The 23982-nt window shown below is 38.7% G+C and overlaps 1 protein-coding gene across 1 annotated transcript in view; it reads right to left on the bottom strand.

Annotated features, from left to right (window-relative positions):
* The window catches only part of LOC123767143 (neuronal acetylcholine receptor subunit alpha-7), a 139813-nt gene that overhangs the window by 88740 nt on the left and 27091 nt on the right, over window positions 1-23982 (bottom strand). The window contains exons 3-5 of the mRNA XM_069304984.1: window positions 21858-21997; window positions 8809-8853; window positions 3385-3494 (exon numbers count right to left, since the gene is read on the bottom strand). Coding sequence (XP_069161085.1) covers window positions 3385-3494; window positions 8809-8853; window positions 21858-21997 — 295 coding nt within the window. The remainder of the gene's footprint in view (window positions 1-3384; window positions 3495-8808; window positions 8854-21857; window positions 21998-23982) is intronic.

The following is a 23982-nucleotide window of genomic DNA, read 5'->3' as shown; positions in this document are numbered from 1 at the left end:
TTCAAAACTGGTGTTCAGATGACGGATTTCCATTCTGAGGGCAATCGTTTGGTTAGAGTGATGTAGGAGACGAGGAAGATGGAGATATGTGTGTACTCACCTAGTTGTGTTTGCGGGGGTTGAGCTCTGGCTCTTTGGTCCCGCCTCTCAACCGTGTGTATATGTGTGTGTGTGTGTGTGTGTGTGTGTGTGTGTGTGTGTGTGTGTGTGTGTGTGTGTGTGTGTGTGTGTGTGTGTGTGTGTGTGTGTGTGTGTGTGTGTGTGTGTGCGTGTGTGTGTGTGCGCGAGCGTGTGTGTGTGTACTTGAACACTGAAATACCAAATGAAAGTTAATTTAAAAGGGAATTATGCTGTTTATATATATCGGCCCAATTTTATTCCAATTAACTCTTTTTTCAATTAAACCTTATCCGGTTATCGGAAATGGTAATGGCTAATATATTGTACTTTTATGTGTTCGTGACGAGCTAACAATCTAATATATATTGTTTTATTTATATGACTGAGGCAAGTGTGTTTATATATATATTCTTGAGAGAAGAGTGTGAGGCATTCTATTATTGAATTGGGGCCGAAAAGATGAGATCAATGATTTTAGTATGACTCGTCTCTATTTTCTATGCATCTTCCTTCACTTGAGAAGGAAGTTGAAAGAAATGAAGTCTCCAAAGATCATTTGTACAGACTTATTTAGCCAGACGCTAAGATTTGCGTTTCGTAAACTCTTAGGAACATCGTCAGAGGCAGAGAAGAAATGATTACAAAGAGTTTTTGTTGTTGTTTAAGATGCAGCTACTCCGAACAAAAAGTTCGAAGTACCACGGGCAATAGTGAGCCCGTAGTGGACTGACCTGGCACCGGAGCGTGGCTGTAACTGTCGATTACAAAGAGGCTTGCTGCGTGACATGAACCCGAGGATAAGGTGAATATATATATATATATATATATATATATATATATATATATATATATATATATATATATATATATATATATATATATATATATATATTGGAGCATGACTGGTGACTGACATATTAATGCAACATAATAAGAAAATCAATTAAAAGGCCAAATCCGTGAAACAATTTCAGAACTGTTTTTCGTAATTTTTTTACTTTTTTCAATATCTGTCGCCGACATATAGGGACTGGAATGAAATCTGAAATTTGGTGTGGGACAAGATCCGGCTTATCTTAATGAGCTGACTGCCTCTCTCTCCCCAGAGGGAATTATCAAGCTCCTAGACCCAAATGGGTACCCTAGGAGATTTGCGTGCGCGCGAGAGAGAGGAGACGATTGTGTTTTTAATTAAATTTGATGAAGAACGTCTGTAGACTTCAAACATTTATTTTTAATTAAACACTTTGACTCATGTGATTCCGCAAGTTTCTTCAGAAAGGGCAATTTCTCTCCTCAGAGCTTGTTTTCTCAAATTTTTCGTCCTAGTTATTTTGCTGTTTAGTGGAATAAAATGGTCTGGAGATCGATTTTCAAGGCGTGTAGTGTGTGGCTTCCTAACACCCTATGTTAGGGTGCTACGTCAAGCACTAAATACATAATTGATAGTTAGTCTTATGATATTACTCATATCCTTGAGATGGTCAATCGTTAGCTTTAGGGACCCCAGTTAGCCTAACAAGCATCATGTCAAGCTAGATGGAAAAGCAATACTTCGTTTTTGTGTAGTTGAAGAAAACATTACCCATATCAATATTCAAGAATAGAGATAATGTCATGAAAGGTGTTGGAGGGTAGAACTAGCCAAATCTACTGTATCCTTAGGTGATGTCTCTCTCTTATTGCCTCAATAAACGTAACTGAACCTTAGCCTAAATGAAAAGTGTGACATTCTATTGCCAACGTAACCACAGAAATTTTGGAAAATCTTGTGACTCCTCTCGCCCCTCGTGAAACATTGTTAGATTTATCATTGAAAGTATTATATATAATATTCGAAAAAAATATTTGAAGTGCTTGAAGAGCACTATAGATACTTTTCGACAGGTTTTGTTGTTGTTGGTTGAGGGGTGACTACGATATTATAGGCGTCAGACCACGGATCCTATAATTCGGATCGTTCCGAAGTTGGGCTACTGTTTACCTACTGTTGGGCTACTGTAGGGCTACTAGCTGCTCTTAGATCTGACTTCAGGGGTCGTAAGAAACATATTGTTACCTAGACAAACCTCTCTCACAACAGTGATATTTCATGAAGCATGACATCCCAGACAGTAGCATCTTCCTTGATAAACAGATAATTAATAAACACTTTCATAACTTTGAGGTACTTTGCGGGGCTGTTGGGTAAAGATTGGTTGTGACAACAAGTGAGGGGGCCCAAAGGGTTCGTAGAAGACACACTAGTGACAAAGGTTGGCTAGCTTCTGCAGGGTGGCCTTTCTCAGGGGTGTGGCTGAGGGGTGTGGCTGAGGGGTGTGGCTGAGGGGTGTGGCTGAGGGGTGTGGCTCAGGGGTGTGGCTCAGGGATGTGGCGTGCGTGTAGCCTTCACCAAGAGGATTGCTTAATCCCACCTTTGTTCCGATGATTTTCTTATTATTAATATTAATTATAATTATAAGTAATAATAATTATATTGATACTACTACTACTACTACTAATAATAATAATAATAATAATATTAATAATAATAATAATGAAATTAACATTAATTCTTGTTCTTGTTCTTCTTATTATTTGTGCTTATTTTCTATTATTATTACTAATATTATACAGATGTTAAATTAATGTTGAGGTTATACTCAAAGATTGAAAATTCCTCGAGATTTCCCTAAATAAACTCTGAAAAGGATACTGACAAAAAGAGGAAGGATGGGGGAAGAGAATGCATAATGTCTGCAACGCGAGATGGAGAATGCATTAAGGACTGCATCAAATCTCAAAGTGCATTAGCTGGAATGACAGAGTGCTGTCCAGCACTTGGATAGATAACATGGCAGATAGCTGAGTCGATGGATTCCTAAACAAAAGGACAAATTTATTGATTTATATATGGTGATAGACTGGGGGTTTATAGTCTAAATACGCTGGAGGGAAAATCTTGACTTCTACTTGCCACACCCTGTAATGTTTCGTGTCACACCCTTGGCTAGTACTATCCAGATCACTGCTCTTGATCACGGTACTCGCCACCGTATATAGATCACTACTTGCGACACCTTTGACCGCTCCTCGTCAAACCCTTAACCACCACTTGCAACACAGTCGAGCCTTTGACCAAAATTTCCCATACCCTTAACAGCCATTCGCCACACCCCTTAAATCCCATTAGCAAGACCCACCACCCTCACATCTTCCAATCTTACAACCTCGAAACTTACAATCTCCGCCCCCTCACACACCCTCACACCAACTATATCTCACCTGTTGTACATAAGGACGTCGGGCGTCCACAAGAATTTAGGTGGAATTCTTAGATCAGCCACACCTCCGTAGTCCGACTCATTCCACATCAGGTTGTGGTCTGTCCATTCCTGCAATACAAGGGAATGTAATTAAGTTGTGTTACTTCTATTTCTGCAATAATAAGACCCTGCCATTATGTTGTATTTTTTTCTGTCTTGCCATTCAAGGGTCACTCTGTAAGTTTTATTGAAACCATTCATAAAACACTATGACCAATGAATTCGTTGTTGTAAATTCACAACGAGACCAAAAGAACCCTGTCAGTAAGTTGTTGTCAATCAACTCCGATAAAACACCGAAGTAATTGATACATAAAACGGCAACAGGAGATAAGCCATCGGTTTCACATCAAACAAATTAAAAAAATTATCAACAGTCACCCAGTTAAGATGCAGTGGGCCTATTTGACACTTTACTCTCACCTCACTCTTGGTAATATAACTAGGTAGAAAGTATTGTATAATTAGGTTGCTCTCGGTAAAAAGTATTCACTTCTACTCTGCCTTTGAACATGTTGACAAAGTCAACGAAACGCATCTCTTGAAGTGAGAAAACAGTAAATGAATTTTGAGAAGTTGATTTTTAAATTTCTCTAGTTGAAGTTAATTTTTAAATTTCTCTAGTTGAAGTTAATTTTTAAATTTCTCTAGTTGAAGTTAATTTTTAAATTTCTCTAGTTGAAGTTAATTTTTAAATTTCTCTAGTTGAAGTTAATTTTTAAATTTCTCTAGTTGAAGTTAATTTTTAAATTTCTCTAGTTGAAGTTAATTTCTAAACTTTTTTAAAAGTAAAAAAGAACATATGAAGCATAGAGAAGATATACATTTTCGTCTGGAGGGTAAAAGTGAACACAAATTACCCTGTTGTTGAAGATTAAGCCAACACTAGAGGTGGCAAGGGCATGAATAGCTCGTAAATGGACAAATTAGCCGTGGCAACCGCGTATATAACCAATCAGGATGAGGTGAATTAAGATCTATGAGGCAATAATCCTTCTGCAGCTCATCAATTTTATGATATGTCGCCTGAGTGTTATATGTGTTATTTATTCGGTCATTGTATTGTGTATTGTCAATTGTATATGAGCGTGAAATAGCTGATAAATATTACGTTCAGACTGTTTAATATGTCGTGCTTCATCTATGACTAAACTTCAATTGTCGTTGTAACTGTCAATTAATTAGAAGTTATTGGTTAGGATATCTTTGGTGGTGATCTTGTTGTTTGCAGAAATTATGTGCTCATTAGAGGAGACTGGTTGTTTATGCATTCTTATACACCTTGAAGGATATAGTGTTTTCTTGATAAATACAGGCTTCGTTGGACCTTCTACTCGTTTAATTCAATTCTCTTCGTTTCAGAACAACCTTTGTCTGATTGAGGTTGGAGGTCAGATTATACACCCAAAATCTTTGATTATATTGTTTTTCACCATAGAGTTTGTGGATTGTTTGTTGATGAAACAGATATATGCGAAGTGGAAAATTAGAATGATATTGAAGAAGAAAGGGGGAAGACGAGAGAGAGAGAGAGAGAGAGAGAGAGAGAGAGAGAGAGAGAGAGAGAGAGAGAGAGAGAGAGAGAGAGAGAGAGAGAGAGAGAGAGAGAGAGAGAGAGAGAGAGAGAGAGACAGAGAGAGAGACAGAGACAGAGACAGAGAGAGACAGAGACAGAGAAGGACGAAGTCAAAGGGATAGGATGGGGAAGAGAAGAGAGAAGCGGGTACTTGAAGAATGGGATGGAGAGTGGGAGGAAAGATGTAATGGGAAAGGTACATGGAGGAATGGGGGAATGAGAGATAAGGAGGGAGAGCTGGTGGAATGGGAAAAATGAAGGAAGAGATAGAGGGAAAGCGATGTAGGACGTGAGATGGAAGAGAGGGATGGAAACGGAAGAGAGAAACAGAAGAGAAGGAAATAAGGTCAAAAAGTGGACAGGGAGATCGGGAAACGAAAATAGGTGCAAAGAAGAAAAGTACAAGGAGGGTGGAACTAGAGAAGGGAAGAGGGGAGAAAGTGGGAGAAGCAGTAGAGGGGTGAGGAGGGTTATCTTGAGGTTATCTTGAGGTTATTCAATTTCGGGGCTTAGCGTCCCTGCGGCCCGATCCTCTACCAGGTCTCCTGTTTTATTACCCACTTCCATAGGAAGCAGCCCGTAGCAGCTGTTTAACTCCCAGGTACCTATTTACTGATAGGTGAATAGGATCATCAGGGTGAAAAAAACCCTATACATTTGTTTCCGCCTCCACCGGGGATCGAACCCGGAACCTCAGGACTACGAATCCCGAGTGCTGTCCACTCACCTGTCAGGTCCCTTAGAGGATGAAGCTTAAAAAAAATCGAAAGGATAGCGAGAAAAAAGTGAACAAAACCATTTATTTTTCCAAATATTAAGCCTTTTTTCCAAGACATTTATTAAATTCTTTAGTACTTATGAGCATCTAGCAGACTAGTTCACGTTTCGCGGAGCTGGAACTGAATATGATGTAATGGGGAGTATCTGGATTCACGTAGGTGTTCAGTATGCAAATTGACAATTATCCTGGAGACTAGATCTGTTATACAAGCTAACGTCGTTAAATTAATGCCAACAATTGGGTGTATATGTACACAATGAGCTCTATAAACGCCAAGAAAATATGTCCCAATGGCTGATGCATCCGCAAAGGTTTTAACATAAATTTAATCTTAATGCCAATCTGCTTGTCGTCTTAGTTGTTAATAGCAACACATAAAGTTAAGTAGGTTATATGTGTACTAATTTTTTACTTGTGTTGAACTTAACTAATGGACTTAATAATATAATCAATTCCAATTTGGCGCGCTATAACTAATACATTTAAATGTTCTTTCCGGCAATGAATTTATTCACAAAAATCAATTTAATTTTATCATTTATTCACTCCTTTTATTTGCTAATAGTCTGAATATTTTGGTTATGCAAAAATATACACAATTTACTAAGCAATCTAAATCTATGAGAGATAATAATACGTTTGCCCTTTTGGGGAGAGGAGAGAAGATGGAAGTAGGAGTATAGAGAAGAGGGGTAGATGAGATGGACGTGAGGGGGGTGAGAGGGGTGAGAAGGGGTGAGATGAAGGGGTGAGAAGGGAAGGAAGGGCCGTGAACCCTTCTAATGGTTTGTAGGGCAGCTGTCGTTGAGTAACATGTTAAAGAAATCAGATTTCCTGACGCATATTTCGCCTCTGTGGCTACACTGTCATATTCTCTGACAATTACATAAATATGCAGTTTTGGCTGCTTTATGCACCTCTGGAACACTGATTTATTACACTTTGCTCAGCTTCATGTGTTGTTTTTGAACAAACTTAGATTCAAATATCATTTCTTAGATCATATATATATATATATATATATATATATATATATATATATATATATATATATGTCGTACCTAATAGCCAGAACGCACTTCTCAGCCTACTATTCAAGGCCCGATTTGCCTAATAAGCCAAGTTTTCATGAATTAATGTTTTTTCGTCTACCTAACCTACCTAACCTAACCTAACCTAGCTTTTTTTGGCTACCTAACCTAACCTTACCTATAAATATAGGTTAGGTTAGGTTAGGTAGGGTTGGTTAGGTTCGGTCATATATCTACGTTAATTTTAACTCCAATAAAAAAAAATTGACCTCATACATAGAGAAAAGGGTTGCTTTATCATTTCATAAGAAAAAAATTATAGTAAATATATTAATTCAGGAAAACTTGGCTTATTAGGCAAATCGGGCCTTGAATAGTAGGCTGAGAAGTGAGTTCTGGCTACTAGGTACGACATATATATATATATATATATATATATATATATATATATATATATATATATATATATATATATATATATATATATATATATATATATATATATATATATACATATAATAACCAGTGGTTCGCATGAGTTGAAAAGTAATCTGGATGGTATCACAAACCCGACAGCCAAAAATTCGGGTAATTGGGATATTGTTAAAGTGCATTGTGCTTGAAATCCTTTGAAAAAATGCCAGGTAACTTTATCTCAAAACTAGAGATGCTATTTGGTCTTTAAAGTCTCATATTGCCTCAGTCTCTTCAATTATTCAGCTTCCCTGGGAGGCATGTTCTGCTTATTAACATATAATTGACCTCTTGCGAATTGTTTTTACCCCGGACGTAAAAATCCTTACTGGACGTACTAACCGGTGGTCTTTATGGGATCAAACAGGAAGTTCTTAGAGGAAATCCTCACTAGAGGTCCTCACCGGACATATTCACTAGGAGGTCCTTACCGGACATATGTACCGGTGTTCTCAACTCAGGTCCTCAACATTGCAGGTCTTGATAAGAGGCCAACATTGAAGATTCACAATTAACATTCAAGTTCCTCACTGGAGGTTCATACCGGACAGGATGGAGATGTTGAAAATGCTTCAACAATGTCTTTTATTTTGAGTTTTCTGGACCTCAGGATTTAAAGACATTACACAGTCTTAAAAATTGTCTCTGAATAGGTATAATAGGAGCTGCTTATATGACAGTATTTTGGATGAGAGCAGCTCACTTTGGCACAAATGTCTTTCTACCATGAAGGAAAATTTTGATTGACTGACCAATGGCTTCACTTACGTGCTATGTTCTCTAGACTCTAGCATTTTTTTAAACGAGGATCTTGTTTGATTTTGCTTACACTTGTCAAGGATGCTGGGTCATGAGGATTTTGGGGATGTCCCCAAAATTTGGGATTTTGGAGAATGTGAATCACTATCACAGTCGTCAGGGATGCTGAGGCTAGTGAACCATTCTATCACAGCCGCCAGGGATGCTGAGGGTAGTGAACCACTCTCTCACAGCCGCCAGGGATGCTGAGGCTAGTGAACCACTCTCTCACAGCCGCCAGGGATGCTGAGGCTAGTGAACCACGGGCTCATAGCACCAACATATTATATTAAAAAATATTTAAAATTTCTTCTAATATGTAAAAAACAGAAGTAATACTGGATATAGCTGGAGTACTCACTAACATGAATTTTAATTTCAAATTATATACGTTTTTATAGAAGTATTTGGGCGAACATGAGATTCGCTCTGATTATTTTTATCAGCGATATTATGGTATTCATCAGGAAGAAGAGTTTTGATGAAACTTTCCAGTTTGCAGAAATAAACACAGATTTGGGATTTATTAAGATTTAATTATGGTTGAGCATCTTAATGTGTCGAGAGAGAGATTCCATGTTTTTATACCTTATGGTGAACATAAGAATGTTTTGTATTCTTCGCATTAACTCTAAACATTTAATTTGGGAAACTATAATATGAGGAAATCGTATAATAAAAATTACAGTTCATATTTGGCAAAGATGTTTAAAATATACTCACAAAATTAAGCCAGACGTTCGTTGTAAGGATCTGATTCTTCTCATCCTGGAAGAAAATAAAGTAAATTACTTTTTTTGTTTTATTGTATATGTCAATGTATCGTAAAAGTGTTAATAGTCATACAACATATTTTACGCAACCTAAGGAAGACTCATCAGTGATTGTGCAGCCCCGGAGATAAAACCAATTGCAAAATACAGTAGTAGATTAGTAGAAAAGAGTAAGGAAATTTGACCTCACAACAATAAATGTAGAAAAGGCCAAAGAAGACATGGTAACGACATATGTCATTCAAAAGAGGATTCACAATCTGAACGGGAACTGATCATTATCAAAACCATTGGACTAAAGCATAAATTGAGAAAAATAAACCTCACTGCATTGGAGAAAAGAATGTATAAGGTTGACATAATAACACCATACAAGATACTTGCGGATTTGTGCAACAGAAGAACGATAAAGCATAGCTAGAAACTGGTAACAGAGACTTACAGATATGTCTGTACATCCGTTTACAGTCTAAGAATTACCAAGGAGTGTAAGGGACACGTTGAAGAAACCCATCGAAGCCAGTTCGAAAAACACATTGATTATTTATATATGAGAGGAAAAGACATATGAGTTTAAGTGGATTGAAATAACACTGATCGAAATTGCAGCGCATGGGCAGGACCCAGTATATACAACTAGGTGGGTACACAAATACACATACTCAGACAAATACAAGCAAACACACACACACACACACACACACACACACACACACACACACACACACACACACACACACACACACACACACACACACACACACACACACACACACACACACACACACACACACACGTACGTTCAAAGAACTGAAGCTTAACCCCAACAAGCACAATTAGTTGAATACACACGTATATGCAGACACCAGCACATATAAACACACACACACACGCACACACAGCAACAGACGCACACAGAAAAAAAATATGCACTTTAAAATGGGAAAATGTGAATATCAGACATAATACGAATCAAAGGACTGATAAAAAATAGGAAATATACTTAATTCTTTGTGATTGGAACAACCCATCCTCCTGTTTAGGTAATATTTACAGTACTGATGAGAACACTCGAACATATATTGACGCGAAAGGCGACTAGAAGGTGAAAATCTGAACTATTGCATTTAGACAAACCACAAATGTTGAATTGATGTTAAAATAAAAAACTTAACCTAACCGTCTTAGCCTAACACGGGCTATCTGGGGCCTAATATAGTACATACATGTACTATGCTAGGCCTAGGAATATTTAACATTGATATTTACCTTTTTTGTCTTTGAACTCTTCGAAGTGAATAGGCATAATTCTTCTTTCAAATCGGTTATTACGTTTGGGTATGTACGATGGTTCACATAGTGGCCAAACCTACTTTCTTACCAGGAGGATAAATTATGATGGAATGACGTAAGAGAAGAAAAGGCAGTGAAAGCAACATACTTGTCCATCTGTATCAACAGACTCGACATGGCATTAGGGAGAGAGAGAGAGAGAGAGAGAGAGAGAGAGAGAGAGAGAGAGAGAGAGAGAGAGAGAGAGAGAGAGAGAGAGAGAGAGAGAGAGAGAGAGAGAGAGAGAGAGAGAGAGAGAGAGAGAGAGAGAGAGACAGAGAGAGAGAGACAGAGAGAGAGAGAGACAGAGAGACAGAGAGAGAGAGGGAGAGAGAGAGAGAGAGAGAGAGAGAGAGAGAGACAGAGAGAGAGAGAGAGAGAGAGAGAGAGAGAGAGAGAGAGAGAGAGAGAGAGAGAGAGAGAGAGAGAGAGAGAGAGAGAGAGAGAGAGAGAGAGAGAATGAAACAATTTCTTTTCACGTCAGGACCACTACTGCTATTGTGAACAATCTGCTTATTTCTGTTGTTATCTAAATGTTAGTTGGGAAGAGTGAGGGACTGACAGAAGACACTCATGAGGTTTTAAACTTCAGAGAAAGGCGAAAAGAAGAAAAAAAAGAGTCTAAGGACTCATTGGGAGTGGGAAAGAGTTGGGTCTATGAGAGGTGGATAAAATGGATGAGGTGCAGAGAGGCAGAAAGGAAGAAAATACAATAAGAATATGAGGAAGCGGAAATGAGCGAGGCTCGAGGGGGCCAACTGTCCTCTGATGATGAGTTGAATTAAACGCAAGTAAAAATTTCCTCACCACTCATGCCTGAGGAACTTTGGACTTTTCTTCACAAAGTGTTTTAATAGTTCTCCCTTATTAGAAAACCTTCAGCTTTTAGGAACTTGTTCTCGATGAGTCTTAGCAAAGTAGGAAGATAATCACATAAAGAAATGTTATTTCCCGTTATAAACCAAATAAATATAAAATGGCATCGCGCAGCATCGACGCTCTGCGTTGTTTATATATATATATATATGTCGTACCTAGTAGCCAAAACGCACTTGTCAGCCTACTATGCAAGGCCCGATTTGCCTAATAATCCAAGTTTTCATGAATTAGTTGTTTTTCGACTACCCAACCTACCTAACCTAACCTAACCTAACTTTTTCGGCTACCTAACCTAACCTAACCTATAGAGATAGGTTAGGTTAGGTTAGGTAGGGTTGGTTAGGTTCGGTCATATATCTACGTTAATTTTAACTCCAATAAAAAAAATTGACCTCATACTTAATGAAATGGGTAGCTTTATCATTTCGTAAGAGAAAAATTATAGAAAATATATTATTTCAATAAAACTTGGCTTATTAGGCAAATCGGGCCTTGCATAGTAGGCTGAGAAGTGCGTTCTGGCTACTAGGTACGACATATATATATATATATATATATATATATATATATATATATATATATATATATATATATATATATATATATATATATATATATATATATATATATGCGGAAAATCCACAGAGAAATATGAAATGAGGTGAACGTTTCGGCTTTGTTAAAGCCTTTGTCAACACCAGACTGACATTGTATGCATTGTATCTACATACGAGTTTATGCGATCACAATATTAACTGGAATGGGGCAAAAAGCATTACCAATTGTGGGGATTTCGTGGAACGGAATTTGATTGAGTCTGCTCTAATCAGTCAGTGTCCAAATCTTCTTAATGTTAGTACTGGAATGTACAAACTTGATCCATTTTTAAGTTATAATATTGCACAACAGTTTAAGAAACAACTCTGATAGAGAGGCTTACAATGTCTCATTATAATTGTATATTCATATATTGTGTGTTCATGAGGCTTTTCTTTAATCTTTCATCCTTATTCTCTGACCGCTTAATCCTCTTTGACCATTCTAAGCTAAGCTATACCTGTTTTTGGTTAATTACACCTGACCAACCCTTGGGATGGGGTGGTCAGGTGTCGGCCTATATATCTTCCCCCCTTCTCCCTTCTCCTTTGTCAGTCTGGTGTTGACAAAGGCTTTAACAAAGCCGAAACGTTCACCTCATTTCATATTTCTCTGTGGATTTTCCGCATAAAATGATCAGTGTTTTGTGATCGTCAATTGCATATATATATATATATATATATATTAGTATATTTTGGTAGCAGTCTTTCCTGTAGACATATTTTATTAAATATGACCGAAAAAGTAAGATTAATAATTCTAACACGAATTTTCTCAATCTTTCGTACATTATGCTTCACTGTTGGAGGTAAATCAAAAATCACTTCTCCAAAATTCATTTTTATTTCTAGTCTGACGCGACACGGGCGCGTTTCGTAAAACTTATTACATTTTCAAAGACTTCACAAATACACAACTGATTAGAACTTGCGTTTCCCTGATTTTATATCTACATTTGAGTGAGGTGGGAAGGGTGATGTGGCATTACATTTGAGTAAGGTGGGAAGGATGATGTGGCATTAGAGGATATTAATAGGGTATTAAAAGTATCAACACAAGACAGAACACGAAACAATGGATATTGAATAGAAGTGTTTGTAGAAAGCCTATTGGTCCATATTTCTTGATGCTTCTATATTGGAGCGGAGTCTTGAGGTGGGTAGAATATAGTTGTGCAATAATTGGCTGTTGATTGCTGGTGTTGACTTCTTGATGTGTAGTGCCTCGCAAACGTCGAGGCGCCTGCTATCGCTGTATCTATCGATGATTTCTGTGTTGTTTACTAGGATTTCTCTGGCGATGGTTTAGTTATGGGAAGAGATTATATGTTCCTTAATGGAGCCCTGTTGTTTATGCATCGTTAAACGCCTAGAAAGAGATGTTGTTGTCTTGCCTATATACTGGGTTTTTTGGAGCTTATTTGAAGGCATAGACGACGTTAGTCTCTTTTAAAGCGTTCTGTTTCGTGTCTGGAGAGTTTCTCATGAGTAGGCTGGCCGTTTTTCTGGTTTTATAGTAAATCGTCAGTTGTATCCTCTGATTTTTGTCTGTAGGGATAACGTTTCTATTAACAATATCTTTCAGGACCCTTTCCTCTGTTTTATGAGCTGTGGAAAAGAAGTTCCTGTAAAATAGTCTAATAGGGGGTATAGGTGTTGTGTTAGTTGTCTCTTCGGAGGTTGCATGGCTTTTCACTTTCCTTCTTATGATGTCTTCGATGAAACCATTGGAGAAGCCGTTATTGACTAGAACCTGCCTTACCCTACAGAGTTCTTCGTCGACTTGCTTCCATTCTGAGCTGTGGCTGAGAGCACGGTCGACGTATGCGTTAACAACACTCCTCTTGTACCTGTCAGGGCAGTCGCTGTTGGCATTTAGGCACATTCCTATGTTTGTTTCCTTTGTGTAGACTGCAGTGTGGAAACCTCCGCCCTTTTCCATGACTGTTACATCTAGAAAAGGCAGCTTCCCATCCTTTTCCGTCTCGTAAGTGAAACGCAGCACGGAACTCTGCTCAAATGCCTCCTTCAGCTCCTGCAGATGTCTGACATCAGGTACCTGTGTAAAAATGTCAACATACCTGCAGTATATGGCCGGTTTCAAGTTCATGTCGACTAAGACTTTTTGCTCGATGGTACCCATGTAGAAGTTTGCAAACAGGACACCTAGGGGAGAACCCATAGCGACCCCATCTACTTGCTTATACATGTGCCCATCCGGGCTCAAGAAGGGTGCCTCTTTAGTACAAGCTTGGAGTAGTTTCCTCAGAATACTTTCTGGCATGTCAAGAGGAGTACAGGCTGGATCACGATACACTCTGTCGGCTATCATTCCGATTGTCTCGTCCACAGGTACGTTGGTAAACAGCGATTCTACGTCCAACGAGGCTCTTATCCCTGTGGCCCATGCGCCCCGCAGTAAGTCTACAAATTCCTTTGGAGACTTCAGGCTGAAGGCGCAAGGAACATAAGGAGTCAGCAGGCCGTTGAGTCGCTTCGCCAATCTGTACGTGGGTGTGGGTATCTGGCTAATGATTGGCCGAAGTGGGTTTCCAGGCTTGTGCGTCTTGACATTTCCATACGCATATCCAGGTTTATATTCCCCAATGATCTTTGGCAGGTGGAGTCCCGATTTTTTGGCGTTCACAGTTTCGATCAGTTTGTTGACCTTTGCTTTTAAAGTTGGAAATTCTGTTGGACGACATATTCGACCTCGAGACACAAAAGAAGGTCACTACCAAAGATACCTTACAAGCAGAACTTATTGCAGAAGGAGGAAAGAATCGAGGCAACTACAGAAGCACCATACTGTCCCCCGAGCTTAGAGCGGCAGCTAAAAGCCTTCGTGAGAACAAGGAGATAGTTGTCAGGAGAGGTGACAAGTCGCCAATATATGTCATTCTTAAAAAAGACGAATATCTGGCGAAAATGAACATCATACTCTCTGACCAAACTAAGTTCCAAAGGGTAACGAAGGACACTACAGCCGAATTAAAAGCAAAGGTCAACAAACTGATCGAAACTGTGAACGCCAAAAAATCGGGACTCCACCTGCCAAAGATCATTGGGGAATATAAACCTGGATATTCGTATGGAAATGTCAAGACGCACAAGCCTGGAAACCCACTTCGGCCAATCATTAGCCAGATACCCACACCCACGTACAGATTGGCGAAGCGACTCAACGGCCTGCTGACTCCTTATGTTCCTTGCGCCTTCAGCCTGAAGTCTCCAAAAGAATTTGTGGACTTACTGTGGGGCGCATGGGCCACAGGGATAAGAGCCTCGTTGGACGTAGAATCGCTGTTTACCAACGTACCTGTGGACGAGACAATCGGAATGATAGCCGACAGAGTGTATCGTGATCCAGCCTGTACTCCTCTTGACATGCCAGAAAGTATTCTGAGGAAACTACTCCAAGCTTGTACTAAAGAGGCACCCTTCTTGAGCCCGGATGGGCACATGTATAAGCAAGTAGATGGGGTCGCTATGGGTTCTCCCCTAGGTGTCCTGTTTGCAAACTTCTACATGGGTACCATCGAGCAAAAAGTCTTAGTCGACATGAACTTGAAACCGGCCATATACTGCAGGTATGTTGACGACATTTTTACACAGGTACCTGATGTCAGACATCTGCAGGAGCTGAAGGAGGCATTTGAGCAGAGTTCCGTGCTGCGTTTCACTTACGAGACGGAAAAGGATGGGAAGCTGCCTTTTCTAGATGTAACAGTCATGGAAAAGGGCGGAGGTTTCCACACTGCAGTCTACACAAAGGAAACAAACATAGGAATGTGCCTAAATGCCAACAGCGACTGCCCTGACAGGTACAAGAGGAGTGTTGTTAACGCATACGTCGACCGTGCTCTCAGCCACAGCTCAGAATGGAAGCAAGTCGACGAAGAACTCTGTAGGGTAAGGCAGGTTCTAGTCAATAACGGCTTCTCCAATGGTTTCATCGAAGACATCATAAGAAGGAAAGTGAAAAGCCATGCAACCTCCGAAGAGACAACTAACACAACACCTATACCCCCTATTAGACTATTTTACAGGAACTTCTTTTCCACAGCTCATAAAACAGAGGAAAGGGTCCTGAAAGATATTGTTAATAGAAACGTTATCCCTACAGACAAAAATCAGAGGATACAACTGACGATTTACTATAAAACCAGAAAAACGGCCAGCCTACTCATGAGAAACTCTCCAGACACGAAACAGAACGCTTTAAAAGAGACTAACGTCGTCTATGCCTTCAAATGCCCACTTGGGGACTGTAAGCTCCAAAAAACCCAGTATATAGGCAAGACAACAACATCTCTTTCTAGGCGTTTAACGATGCATAAACAACAGGGCTCCATTAAGGAACATATAATCTCTTCCCATAACCAAACCATCGCCAGAGAAATCCTAGTAAACAACACAGAAATCATCGATAGATACAGCGATAGCAGGCGGCTCGACGTTTGCGAGGCACTACACATCAAGAAGTCAACACCAGCAATCAACAGCCAATTATTGCACAACTATATTCTACCCACCTCAAGACTCCGCTCCAATATAGAAGCATCAAGAAATATGGACCAATAGGCTTTCTACAAACACTTCTATTCAATATCCATTGTTTCGTGTTCTGTCTTGTGTTGATACTTTTAATACCCTATTAATATCCTCTAATGCCACATCATCCTTCCCACCTTACTCAAATGTAATGCCACATCACCCTTCCCACCTCACTCAAATGTAGATATAAAATCAGGGAAACGCAAGTTCTAATCAGTTGTGTATTTGTGAAGTCTTTGAAAATGTAATAAGTTTTACGAAACGCGCCCGTGTCGCGTCAGACTAGAAATAAAAATGAATTTTGGAGAAGTGATTTTTGATTTACCTCCAACAGTGAAGCATAATGTACGAAAGATTGAGAAAATTCGTGTTAGAATTATTAATCTTACTTTTTCGGTCATATTTAATAAAATATATATATATATATATATATATATATATATATATATATATATATATATATATATATATATATATATATATATATATATATATATAGCCTGCATGGAAGAAGCATTAGCAACTCGGACTGCAAGACCGGGCTATTCAGAGTATAATATACTTCATGAAACCAGCTTGCAGAATGGAGACTCATCTTCTTAGACACTGAAATATGTTTAATCCGGCAAGGCTCCTCTAGCTGGGAGGAGAACACAATACACCAGAGTCGTAATTACCTCCCTCGAATGACGAAGTAAGGAGAGAGAATGGAATAAGGTATAGAATAGTGTTTAATTGAAGAGCAGCCGAGAGAAATCAGGAGAGTCTGGCTGATTAAAGAATTGAGTGTGTGTTTGCTGCCGTTCTGAAATAAAGTTCTAAGGAGATATTTAAAGAAAAGTGCTAATGAGAGCGAGGCTTGTTAAGGGTAAACAAGAGTTGATTTGATCGAATGCTAACTGTAGCAGGCTTGGACAAGGGCTAAGTGTAGCAAGCTTGGACAAGGGCTAAGTGTAGCAAGCTTGGACAAGGGCTAAGTGTAGCAAGCGTGGACAAAGACTAACGGGAACTGGACCGGACATGGACAAATGAGAATGTGATTGTACATAGAGCACTCCTGTACTCCTACTGGCCGAGTACTCCTGTACTCGGCCAGGAGCCGGTCGGCCGAGCGGACAGCACGCTGGACTTGTGATCCTGTGGTCCTGGGTTCGACCCAAGGCGCCGGCGAGAAACAATGGGCAGAGTTTCTTTTACCCTATGCCCCTGTTACCTAGCAGTAAAATAGGTATCTGGGTGTTAGTCAGCTGTCACGGGCTGCTTCCTGGGGGTGGAGGCCTGGTCGAGGACCGGGCCGCGGGGACACTTAAAAGCCCCGGAATCATCTCAAGATAACTCAAGATAACGGAGAGGCTGATCCTGAACAAAACTTCAGTGATAACTGGATGCGAATAATTGATCCTAATTACATACGAGTATATATGGTATGTTTGTATATATGCGTGCTTGTGGCTGATACTCGGTTTGAAGGCAATGTTTTCGTTATTGGCTTCTGGAAAATATTAGAGGTGCTGGTCCCAAATCTGTACAAAGAAATAACGTCACATACGAGACAAGGAGGCATGGCAGGATGTGCAGAATACTTCTGTTGAACAGCAGAGATGCACAAAATACGAAGAGAGAGAGAACTCTCTTAACATCAGAGGCCAAAGACTGTTCAACACGCTTCCATTACACATGAGGGGCATAACTGGACAACACATCACAGTGTTCTAGAGAGAACTCGATAAACACCTCCAAAGTATACCTGATCAACCAGGCTGTGACTCATACTCTAGGCTACGAGCAGCCGCGCCCAAAAGTCTGGTTCACCAGTCCATCAACTTTTGGAAGCCAGGCCAGAGATTGGGTCTCGGGGACCTTGAATCCCGGAATCACCGCACGATTACCCGCAAGTAATCTATCAGTTGACTAGTGAACAGTCTTCTCCATCACTTCACATTCAGTCCATTTAGTTCATTCAGTTCTCTGATAATGAAAAGTATTCGAATGAGGTTCATTTGATTAATAAATCTAAATTTTACTTCATAGTTAGTGTATCATTAATTTTATCTGACCAGTCTATTATCCAGTGAATTTTGCATGTGGTGATCATTTCTCCCTGGCCTTTTTTCTCGTCCAGTGACGTTGTTTAGTTCGTTTTTGACTTTCATTGTAGCTCATTCGTTTCAGCAGCTCTAGTTGCTATATAGAGTTATATTTCTTTGACATCCTCCAAATTTGTTTTCTGTTACCTCTGTATGACTTCCAATATGGCTACGAATATTCAACAACAGGTCTGACATATGGGATATCCAGATATGATAACAAAGTCACACAACAGAAAGTGGAGAAACGACGACGTTTCGGTCAGTCCAAGAAGCATTATCAAGCCGTGTAACAAGAGACAGTAAGATATAACAAAATAGTATATCCAGATATTCCAAAAACACGGTCCACATATTTTCCAACATCACATATACTGATGGTGATCACTGTTCTGTGTGATAATATATCCATCATACTCTTCACGATATTTTGTTATCAGTTCTAATTTTAACAGTACTACAGTTATACTTAACTGGGTGTTATGCAGACTGAACTACTACTGAGTAGTGTGTTGATAGAGAACTGTTACTTAAAATTCCCCGTTAAAATGAGCCTTAGTTCATTTCAAAATTTACATAGCAAGAATTTTTTAAATAACTTCATCACTTTCGCTCGAGAAGCCTCGTTAAAGTTGTGGCATAACTTGATATGCTTGCAAAAAATTGTGTGTTATTTTGCTTGACGTTGATAGTTATAATATTTTTGTTTTGGGCATAGTTTGTTTGTATAAGTGGAGATTTGAATCTTTGATTTCTCTTCCTTTTCAATTATATCTTTAATACTGGAAGGGTTCTCCATCTGTCACACTTTCCCTTCTCCTCTTATATTTTATTTCTCTCTTGCCCTCTTCTTTCCCAATTCATCCGGCCTTTGCACGCATCATCCTCTTGTATCACCTTTATCCTTCATCTTCACCATGTCCCCTCTCATCTTCGACCCATACTAAGTTCACTGTATATATTATCTTCACTTGCATAATTATCTTCGCAACTCACTATCTCCATCGTTGGAATCATCTTCCCAACTCACTATTTTCATTGCTGGAACCATCTTGCCATCTCACTATCTTCACTATAAGCATCTTGCCAACTCACTATCTTCTTCACTGGAACTCACTGTCTTCATCACTGCAATCGTTCGTCGCTTTCGAGTAAGTCAAGACAATGCTCGGGGAAGCAGGTATTTGTATTAGTAAACACAAATCAGAAATCTTCAGAGTTTAACTGGGTGTTTTCACCACTGAAGAGCATAGCTCAGGTATTTTCTGTCTTTGAAAATACGAATCAAGTGTTTTAGTACTGATTAATTTGAATGGCGGCATTTTTAGTGTTGGAAAGCGCGATTTGTGTTTCATGCATTGTGAAAAACGAATCGTGTTTTAGATATTACATGTGACTCGGAATCGTGGCAGCGTTTTAACTGCAATGTCATTATGAGAATAATTGATGATTTGTTTTACCTTAACATAAATAATGAACGATGAGATTCTGGAGTATATCGAGCCGATATTATGAATACTTAACAGCGAAGAGCTAGATTTTCTTCTTATTTTACAATTAATATTGCAAAACCTATTTAATACACTGAAATACACCGCTGTATTTCGTTGATCGAGTAACCTCTCTACGTCCGCTATCGTCTAAATGACAGGCTAAAAATTGGTGCAAGATGAAAAGAACACTAATCGCAAATAACAAGATAATTGGGTGCTGTTCTTCCCTGGTGAACACCATTATCATGAACAGTAGAACGAGGTAAAGAGTTATCATTCCCTCGTGAACATTAATATCATGATCAGCTCGAGTATGGATTTTTTTGGGTCTCTCTTGTTGAACATTATAATTCTGAACAACAGAGCGAGAGGATTATCCGTTCCTTCTGAACATCATAACCACCTTCCCAGGGGCTCCAGGGAGGCTAATGTTGCACATGCATTCATGAATGCGAAATTAGCTTCAAGGTATTTGCAAGTAGTCGGATGTGCCACGCGTTCTGGGCACAGCATATATACATATAATTCGCTGGGATTATATAGTGCAATAATATATAGTACTGAACATAGCGTCCGTGTTATATATTATTGTTATGGAAATTCTTCTTTGATCATAACTCATTATTTGTTATTTAGTGTCGTCCTATTGCCAGTATTTAATTATGATCTGTGAATTAAAAATTGTTTACTCATTTCCTGGTTCAGAGTCTTGCTTAGCAACGGCTTGGCTTATCTAAATAAGAGCGTGCAAAGTATTATTAAGCATGAGCTAGTACATTGTAGCGTTTCTTTTGCTAATCTTTCAATTACTAAGAGACAATTAGCAATTTTTTTTATCATTCCTTTAACCTGCTGGATAATATTTTTTTTTAAACTGAATGGTGTATTTGAATTCCATCATTACTTATGTATAGCAGTTTTACTTAGAGGAAACTATAAATATCATTGCCATGAAAATAGTACCTAAATTTGATGCAAACGTTAGGGGCTATCATCTAATACATGCCAGGATTATATTGGATGCCTGCTATATGTATATATATATATATATACATATATATATATATATATATATATATATATATATATATATATATATATATATATATATATATATATTATATATATACATATATATATATATATATATATATATATATATATATATATATATATATATATATATATATATATATATATATATATATATATATATATTCTGCTATAGCCTGTGAGATGTGTTCACCAACATAGGAAAGATTCCCCCGGCTAAACTACGCAGTTTTTTTCTGCTTGCCGCTTCCTTTAGATCCTAATTTGTTATTTTCCAATTATTCCCGTTCCCTCATCCCCACCCACACGATGACTTCTGAGTCAGCTGTCACGTGTTTTGATCGTCGTGGCCTTAATATGTCCAGAGAGAGGGAGAGAGCGACCTGCCACTTCTGAGAGATGTGCAATTACCCGGGATATTCTTGGAGCATCCCAACACACACACACCCACATACACAGACACATGAAGAAGCACATACACATACACATACAAACACACACACACACACACACACACACACACACACACACACACACACACACACACACACACACACACACACACACACACACACACACACACACACACACACACATACACACACACACACTTAGCTGAGCCCAATAGGCTCAGGAACCTGTATATTAGTTGATTGACAATTGAGAGGCGGACCAAAGAGCCAGAGCTCAACCCCCGCAAGCACAACTAGGTAAGTACATCTAGGTAAGTACACACACATACACACACACACACCCAAACACGCACACACACACTCAAATGTGGAGATTATCCTTCACTTAACTCCTTTCTCTTCACAGTGAATAGTTAGACAGCTATTGTTAGCATTACAGAAATAATTAGGCCAGTAGACTGTTCATTCATTTAGTTCTAACTACGTAACCTACGTAATAAATTACCAGAGGTTCAGTAACTCAGAAAAACCTTTACATGACGCTAAGTAAAACTTGATTTAAACGTTGATTAGAGCTGTGACGACTTACCACGTTGATGATCTGTTGAAGCGTGAGACCCAGTTTGACAACGATGGCTGAAGACTCGTTGGCCGTGGGTCGTTCCAGCTTGTTGTAGTCCCGCAGGAGGTCGTTAAGGAGCCTCCGTTCGTGGTAGCCAGGCAGACATCCTGTGGGAGGAGGAGACGAAGGCGTTTAAGTTAGTTTTTTTATCTCCTTGTTAAAACGTTGGCAATTATTATTATTTTCTTTCAAGAGCTGTAGAAGCTCTAATTTAAACTAATGTGCTCAAATTTTTGGGTATGTAGGTCAGATGCTTGGGGTCTAGTCTTATTTAACTTTGCAGGATTAATGCCTCTTTTGAGTCCAAGGAGGCATTAATGAGTCCACCTTAATGCCTTCTTTGTAGAGGGTATGTCCCTGTACATCCTTCACGAAGTTGGTGGGGATGAAATGGGCTACTCAAATTTCATACAGTTCACATTCGTTTATATATTAGTGTGTTTAGATATTGCTTTGCGTAAAAAAATGTTTAGATGACAAATTTGCAATGTGTGCATAATCATATGGCCTCAGTGATAGGGATAGTGTGTAGGAATTTTTATACCGTGAGGAGGTGGAGAGGGAATGAGTGGGGGATGGAGGGAGATAACAATGAGGGAATGTGTGTGAATGATGTGTGGAGGGTATGTATTGGGGGAGATGGGGATGTTGTACACGGGGAAGAGATTGGTTGGGGGTGCGTGTGGGAGGCGAGGTATGGTGAGGGTGTGTAGTTGGGGAATGCCGTGGGGGTGTGTGAGAAAAGAGACAGAGAGGATGTGTGTAAAACAAAAAACAAACAGATATAACCTGTATGGAAGAGGAAAGCGAGGGTGTACGGTGGGAGACTTGGGGAATAACATCATCCTGAGAAAGCTGATACAATAGATTTACAGGAGGATAAAACGTTTTATAATATAAAAATTGATTCAAGAATATAAACAAAAACCAATGTATATACAGAAGAAAACAGCTAAAGAATTAAGACCAACAAAATCTGTATATTGAATCAAAGTATCTAGAAGAAAAAAAATAAAATAATATACAATTTCACTAAAGAGCATTGTAATCTACAACAAAATAACAGAATTATAGGAAACACAGACACATGAAAGAGACACATAATACATCTATATGTATTGATGGTGCAAACTGGAGTGACAGAAAAAGGCCAATGCTAATCAACGATTACAACGAAAGTCGATTAAAAAAATTAGTTTTTTTCTTCAAATGATGGACTTTGGCGAGGAAGAAACACCACAGGCACTTTTGTTTTAACTTTTCCACTGTTATAAGCCGTCTATTTCATTCCACGGACCCTACAGTTTGTATGATGAGTCGACGTACAAACATTCTAAAGAAAAGATAAGGGAACGAATAATGATAAATGATGCAGTCTTCCCTTAAGAAGAATTTCCTTTCTGCGTCACCTTAAAATCTATATATCCTCTCTCTCTCTCATTCTTTAGCTCAAGCTAAGACTTCTTTCAATTGGAATATGGTCAACGCTTTGCCCTGGAAATTTGATCAAATCCCTTAATTCAAGAATTTAAATTTATTAAATATTATGTATCATTTAAACGGGTCCAAAGTTAATGTGAACCAAATTTAGACCAGAGCGTTAATATAGACAGATTTGTACGAATATATGCTTGTTATTAGAAGAAATTGAATACTCTTCTCACAAATAATGAATAGTTCCCGAGGAAAGAATTGACGGTCTTTGGAATATTTTAGCTTGTTCAAGTAGTGAGACCATGTCTGGAACATAGTGAAAGTAGACCTTTGACATAACAGCTAAAGACATGATATGAATCACAATTCATACCTTTCTATCCTGTAAAGAAGCCAGAAAACCAATGGTGAAACATTTGTCAAGAAAATAGTTTATACATGAGATACAAGTGAGGTTGTTAAAACAAAAACTTTGAAACTTCTGCTCTCGATTAGGTTTGACATTCTCCATAGATCTGATGATAATTTCGTTCTCTCACTTGCCAGCTTTAGCACATATTTCGTGCTGCAAAATTAATCTACTGTACCTCGATGATGAGCATTTCGCCGTTTAGGATTTAGTCCTCCAAATTATAGATATAATACACACACAATCATT

This window comes from Procambarus clarkii, chromosome 53 (genome assembly GCF_040958095.1).
Source record: "Procambarus clarkii isolate CNS0578487 chromosome 53, FALCON_Pclarkii_2.0, whole genome shotgun sequence".
In the NCBI taxonomy this organism is placed as follows: Eukaryota; Metazoa; Arthropoda; class Malacostraca; order Decapoda; family Cambaridae; genus Procambarus; species Procambarus clarkii.
Note: the sequence above shows the minus strand (reverse complement) of the source record. Positions and strands in the feature narration are given on the sequence as shown.